At 54.6% G+C, this 6,196-nt stretch overlaps 1 protein-coding gene across 1 annotated transcript; it reads left to right on the top strand.

Moving 5' to 3' along the window:
- Positions 1 to 383: 383 nt before the first annotated feature.
- On the top strand, positions 384 to 908 carry LOC137403590 (uncharacterized; the record flags this gene model as incomplete). Its single annotated transcript, XM_068089552.1, has 1 exon — positions 384 to 908. A coding segment is annotated over one exon (525 nt), but the record flags the coding sequence as incomplete, so codon positions are not given.
- Positions 909 to 6,196: the final 5,288 nt, after the last annotated feature.

Genomic DNA, 6,196 nt, shown 5'->3' with positions numbered 1-6,196 from the left:
AACCCCAAACCCCAAACCCCAAACCCCAAACCCCAAACCCCAAACCCCAAACCCCAAACCCCAAACCCCAAACCCCAAACCCCAAACCCCAAACCCCAAACCCCAAACCCCAAACCCCAAACCCCAAACCCCAAACCCCAAACCCCAAACCCCAAACCCCAAACCCCAAACCCCAAACCCCAACCCCCAAACCCCAAACCCCAAACCCCAAACCCCAAACCCCAAACCCCAAACCCCAAACCCCAAACCCCAAACCCCAAACCCCAAACCCCAAACCCCAAACCCCAAACCCCAAACCCCAAACCCCAAACCCCAAACCCCAAACCCCAAACCCCCAAACCCCAAACCCCAAACCCCAAACCCCAAACCCCAAACCCCAAACCCCAAACCCCAAACCCCAAACCCCAAACCCCAAACCCCAAACCCCAAACCCCAAACCCCAAACCCCAAACCCCAAACCCCAAACCCCAAACCCCAAACCCCAAACCCCAAACCCCAAACCCCAAACCCCAAACCCCAAACCCCAAACCCCAAACCCCAAACCCCAAACCCCAAACCCCAAACCCCAAACCCCAAACCCCAAACCCCAAACCCCAAACCCCAAACCCCAAACCCCAAACCCCAAACCCCAAACCCCAAACCCCAAACCCCAAACCCCAAACCCCAAACCCCAAACCCCAAACCCCAAACCCCAAACCCCAAACCCCAAACCCCAAACCCCCAAACCCCAAACCCCAAACCCCAAACCCCAAACCCCAAACCCCAAACCCCAAACCCCAAACCCCAAACCCCAAACCCCAAACCCCAAACCCCAAACCCCAAACCCCAAACCCCAAACCCCAAACCCCAAACCCCAAACCCCAAACCCCAAACCCCCAAACCCCAAACCCCAAACCCCAAACCCCCAAACCCCAAACCCCAAACCCCCAAACCCCAAACCCCAAACCCCAAACCCCAAACCCCAAACCCCAAACCCCAAACCCCAAACCCCCAACCCCAAACCCCAAACCCCCAACCCCAAACCCCAAACCCCAAACCCCAAACCCCAAACCCCAAACCCCAAACCCCAAACCCCAAACCCCAAACCCCAAACCCCAAACCCCAAACCCCAAACCCCAAACCCCAAACCCCAAACCCCAAACCCCAAACCCCAAACCCCAAACCCCAAACCCCAAACCCCAAACCCCAAACCCCAAACCCCAAACCCCAAACCCCAAACCCCAAACCCCAAACCCCAAACCCCAAACCCCAAACCCCAAACCCCAAACCCCAAACCCCAAACCCCAAACCCCAAACCCCAAACCCCAAACCCCAAACCCCAAACCCCAAACCCCAAACCCCAAACCCCAAACCCCAAACCCCAAACCCCAAACCCCAAACCCCAAACCCCAAACCCCAAACCCCAAACCCCAAACCCCAAACCCCAAACCCCAAACCCCAAACCCCAAACCCCAAACCCCAAACCCCAAACCCCAAACCCCAAACCCCAAACCCCAAACCCCAAACCCCAAACCCCAAACCCCAAACCCCAAACCCCAAACCCCAAACCCCAAACCCCAAACCCCAAACCCCAACCCCAACCCCAACCCCAACCCCAACCCCAAACCCCAACCCCAACCCCGAACCCCGAACCCCGAACCCCGAACCCCGAACCCCGAACCCCGAACCCCGAACCCCGAACCCCGAACCCCGAACCCCGAACCCCGAACCCCGAACCCCGAACCCCGAACCCCGAACCCCGAACCCCGAACCCCGAACCCCGAACCCCGAACCCCGAACCCCGAACCCCGAACCCCGAACCCCGAACCCCGAACCCCGAACCCCGAACCCCGAACCCCGAACCCCGAACCCCGAACCCCGAACCCCGAACCCCGAACCCCGAACCCCGAACCCCGAACCCCGAACCCCGAACCCCGAACCCCGAACCCCGAACCCCGAACCCGAACCCCGAACCCCGAACCCCGAACCCCGAACCCCGAACCCCGAACCCCGAACCCCGAACCCCGAACCCCGAACCCCGAACCCCGAACCCCGAACCCCGAACCCCGAACCCCGAACCCCGAACCCCGAACCCCGAACCCCGAACCCCGAACCCCGAACCCCGAACCCCGAACCCCGAACCCCGAACCCCGAACCCCGAACCCCGAACCCCGAACCCCGAACCCCGAACCCCGAACCCCGAACCCCGAACCCCGAACCCCGAACCCCGAACCCCGAACCCCGAACCCCGAACCCCGAACCCCGAACCCCGAACCCCGAACCCCGAACCCCGAACCCCGAACCCCGAACCCCGAACCCCGAACCCCGAACCCCGAACCCCGAACCCCGAACCCCGAACCCCGAACCCCGAACCCCGAACCCCGAACCCCGAACCCCGAACCCCGAACCCCGAACCCCGAACCCCGAACCCCGAACCCCGAACCCCGAACCCCGAACCCCGAACCCCGAACCCCGAACCCCGAACCCCGAACCCCGAACCCCGAACCCCGAACCCCAAACCCCAAACCCCAAACCCCAAACCCCAAACCCCAAACCCCAAACCCCAAACCCCAAACCCCAAACCCCAAACCCCAAACCCCAAACCCCAAACCCCAAACCCCAAACCCCAAACCCCAAACCCCAAACCCCAAACCCCAAACCCCAAACCCCAAACCCCAAACCCCAAACCCCAAACCCCAAACCCCAAACCCCAAACCCAACCCCAAACCCAACCCCAAACCCCAAACCCCAAACCCCAAACCCCAAACCCCAACCCCAACCCCAACCCCAACCCCAACCCCCAAACCCCAAACCCCAAACCCCAAACCCCAAACCCCAAACCCCAAACCCCAAACCCCAACCCCAAACCCCAAACCCCAAACCCCAAACCCCAAACCCCAAACCCCAAACCCCAAACCCCAAACCCCAAACCCCAAACCCCAAACCCCAAACCCCAAACCCCAAACCCCAAACCCCAAACCCCAAACCCCAAACCCCAAACCCCAAACCCCAAACCCCAAACCCCAAACCCCAAACCCCAAACCCCAAACCCCAAACCCCAAACCCCAAACCCCAAACCCCAAACCCCAAACCCCAAACCCCAAACCCCAAACCCCAAACCCCAAACCCCAAACCCCAAACCCCAAACCCCAAACCCCAAACCCCAAACCCCAAACCCCAAACCCCAAACCCCAAACCCCAAACCCCAAACCCCAAACCCCAAACCCCAAACCCCAAACCCCAAACCCCAAACCCCAAACCCCAAACCCCAAACCCCAAACCCCAAACCCCAAACCCCAAACCCCAAACCCCAAACCCCAAACCCCAAACCCCAAACCCCAAACCCCAAACCCCAAACCCCAAACCCCAAACCCCAAACCCCAAACCGCAAACCCCAATCCCCAAACCCCAAACCCCAAACCCCAAACCCCAACCCCAAACCCCAAACCCCAAACCTCAAACCCCAAACCCCAAACCCCAAACCCCAAACCCCAAACCCCAAACCCCAAACCCCAAACCCCAAACCGCAAACCCCAATCCCCAAACCCCAAACCCCAAACCCCAAACCCCAAACCCCAAACCCCAAACCCCAAACCCCAAACCCCAAACCCCAAACCCCAAACCCCAAACCCCAAACCCCAAACCCCAAACCCCAAACCCCAAACCCCAAACCCCAAACCCCAAACCCCAAACCCCAAACCCCAAACCCCAAACCCCAAACCCCAAACCCCAAACCCCAAACCCCAAACCCCAAACCCCAAACCCCAAACCCCAAACCCCAAACCCCAAACCCCAAACCCCAAACCCCAAACCCCAAACCCCAAACCCCAAACCCCAAACCCCAAACCCCAACCCCAACCCCAAACCCCAAACCCCAAACCCCAAACCCCAAACCCCAAACCCCAAACCCCAAACCCCAAACCCCAAACCCCAAACCCCAAACCCCAAACCCCAAACCCCAAACCCCAAACCCCAAACCCCAAACCCCAAACCCCAAACCCCAAACCCCAAACCCCAAACCCCAAACCCCAACCCCAAACCCCAAACTCCAAACCCCAAACCCCAAACCCCAAACCCCAAACCCCAAACCCCAAACCCCAAACCCCAAACCCCAAACCCCAAACCCCAAACCCCAAACCCCAAACCCCAAACCCCAAACCTCAAACCCCAAACCCCAAACCCCAAACCCCAAACCCCAAACCCCAAACCCCAAACCCCAAACCGCAAACCCCAATCCCCAAACCCCAAACCCCAAACCCCAAACCCCAACCCCAAACCCCAAACCCCAAACCTCAAACCCCAAACCCCAAACCCCAAACCCCAAACCCCAAACCCCAAACCCCAAACCCCAAACCCCAAACCCCAAACCCCAAACCGCAAACCCCAATCCCCAAACCCCAAACCCCAAACCCCAAACCCCAACCCCAAACCCCGAACCCCAAACCCCGAACCCCGAACCCCAAACCCCAAACTCCAAACTTCAAACTCCAAACTCCAAACCACCTAAACTCCAAACTCCAAACTCCAAACCCCCTAAACTCCAAACCCCCTTAAACCATCCAAACCCTAAACCCCAAACCCCCCGAACCCCCCCAAACCCGAAACCCCAAATTCCCAACTTTAAACTCCAAACTCCAAACTCCAAACCCCCCAAACTCCAAACCCCCTTAAACCCCCCAAACCCCTACACCCCCCAAACCCCCCAAACCCCCCAATCCCCAAACCCCAAACCATAAACCCCAAACCCCCCAAACCCCAAACCCCAAACCCCAAACCCCCCGAACCCCAAACCTTAAACCCCAAACCCCAAACCCAAAACCCCAAATCCCCCGAACCCCAAACCCTAAACCCCCTGAACCCCCCAAACCCCAAACCCCAAACCCCAAACCCCAAACTCCAAAATTCAAACTCCAAACTCCAGATTCCAAACCCCCCAAACTCCAAACCCCCCTAAACCCCCCAAACCCCCCACACCCCCCAAACCCCCCAAAACCCCCTAACCCCAAACCCTTATTCCCAAACCCCAAACCCTGTACCATGTACCGTGTAACCCTGTAACTTGTACCTGTGTGTACATGCTTGTGAAGGTAGGTACGCACATGCACATGTCTGTTCCTGTGAATACATTTAAGTAAGCGTAGGTACATGTTTGTAAATGTATGTAGATGTATGTAAATGAAAGTGAAGCACATGTATTTGCATTAACCTGCATGTCGGTGTATGTACATGTATGTACATGTATCTAAAAGGAGGTAATAAGGATTTATGTGCACATAATTGCATGTATGTATGTTTCTTTGTATATACATGCATGTCCATGTATGTACACGCATGTCCATGCCTTTTCATGTATATACATGCATGTACCTGTTTGTGCATGCTTTTAAAAATATGTTCACGCATTCACATTTATGTATGTGCGAATACATGTATGTACATGTCTGGTAATGTACCTAGATGTATGTAAATTAAAGTGAAACACATGTATTTGCATTAACTTGCATGTACATGTGTGTACATGCTTGTACATGTATGTTAATGAAAGCGAAAAGACTTTATGTGCATGGATGTGTGTTCACATTTATATACATGCATGTACCTGTATGTACTTGTATGTATATGCATATCCATACATGCGCATGTATGTACATACATGTACATATATGTACATGAACATGAATTTATGTACCTGCATTTACAAGCATGTATGTTCAAATACAACCATGTTCAAGTAATTACACATTGGTATTGTCTGAAAATGAATGTAAAACCATGTATGTGCATGAACATGCATGTAATTGTATGCAAATTCATGTACATGTATGTACATACATGCACATGCATTTACATGTATGTACATGTATAAACATGGACATACATGTATTTACATGTACGCAAGTATTTTCATGTGTGTACATGTATTTACATGTATGTACATCTATGTACTTGTATGTACACGTATGTACATGTATGTACATGCGTGTACATGTAAGTATATATATGTGCTTGAACGTAAAAGTATGTATCTACATGGACAAGCATGTGCATGTACGTACCTCTCTTGATTAGCCTGTACATGTGTGTATGTGTACATACATATATGTGAATGATTGAATAAAAACATGTATGTGCATGTACATGTATGTACGTGTATGTGCATCCAAGAACATATATGTACACGTTTGTACATGCATTTACATGTTTTTACCTGTATGTA

The sequence above is a fragment of the Watersipora subatra genome, chromosome 9, assembly GCF_963576615.1.
Source record: "Watersipora subatra chromosome 9, tzWatSuba1.1, whole genome shotgun sequence".
Classification (NCBI taxonomy): domain Eukaryota; kingdom Metazoa; phylum Bryozoa; class Gymnolaemata; order Cheilostomatida; family Watersiporidae; genus Watersipora; species Watersipora subatra.
Note: the sequence above shows the minus strand (reverse complement) of the source record. Positions and strands in the feature narration are given on the sequence as shown.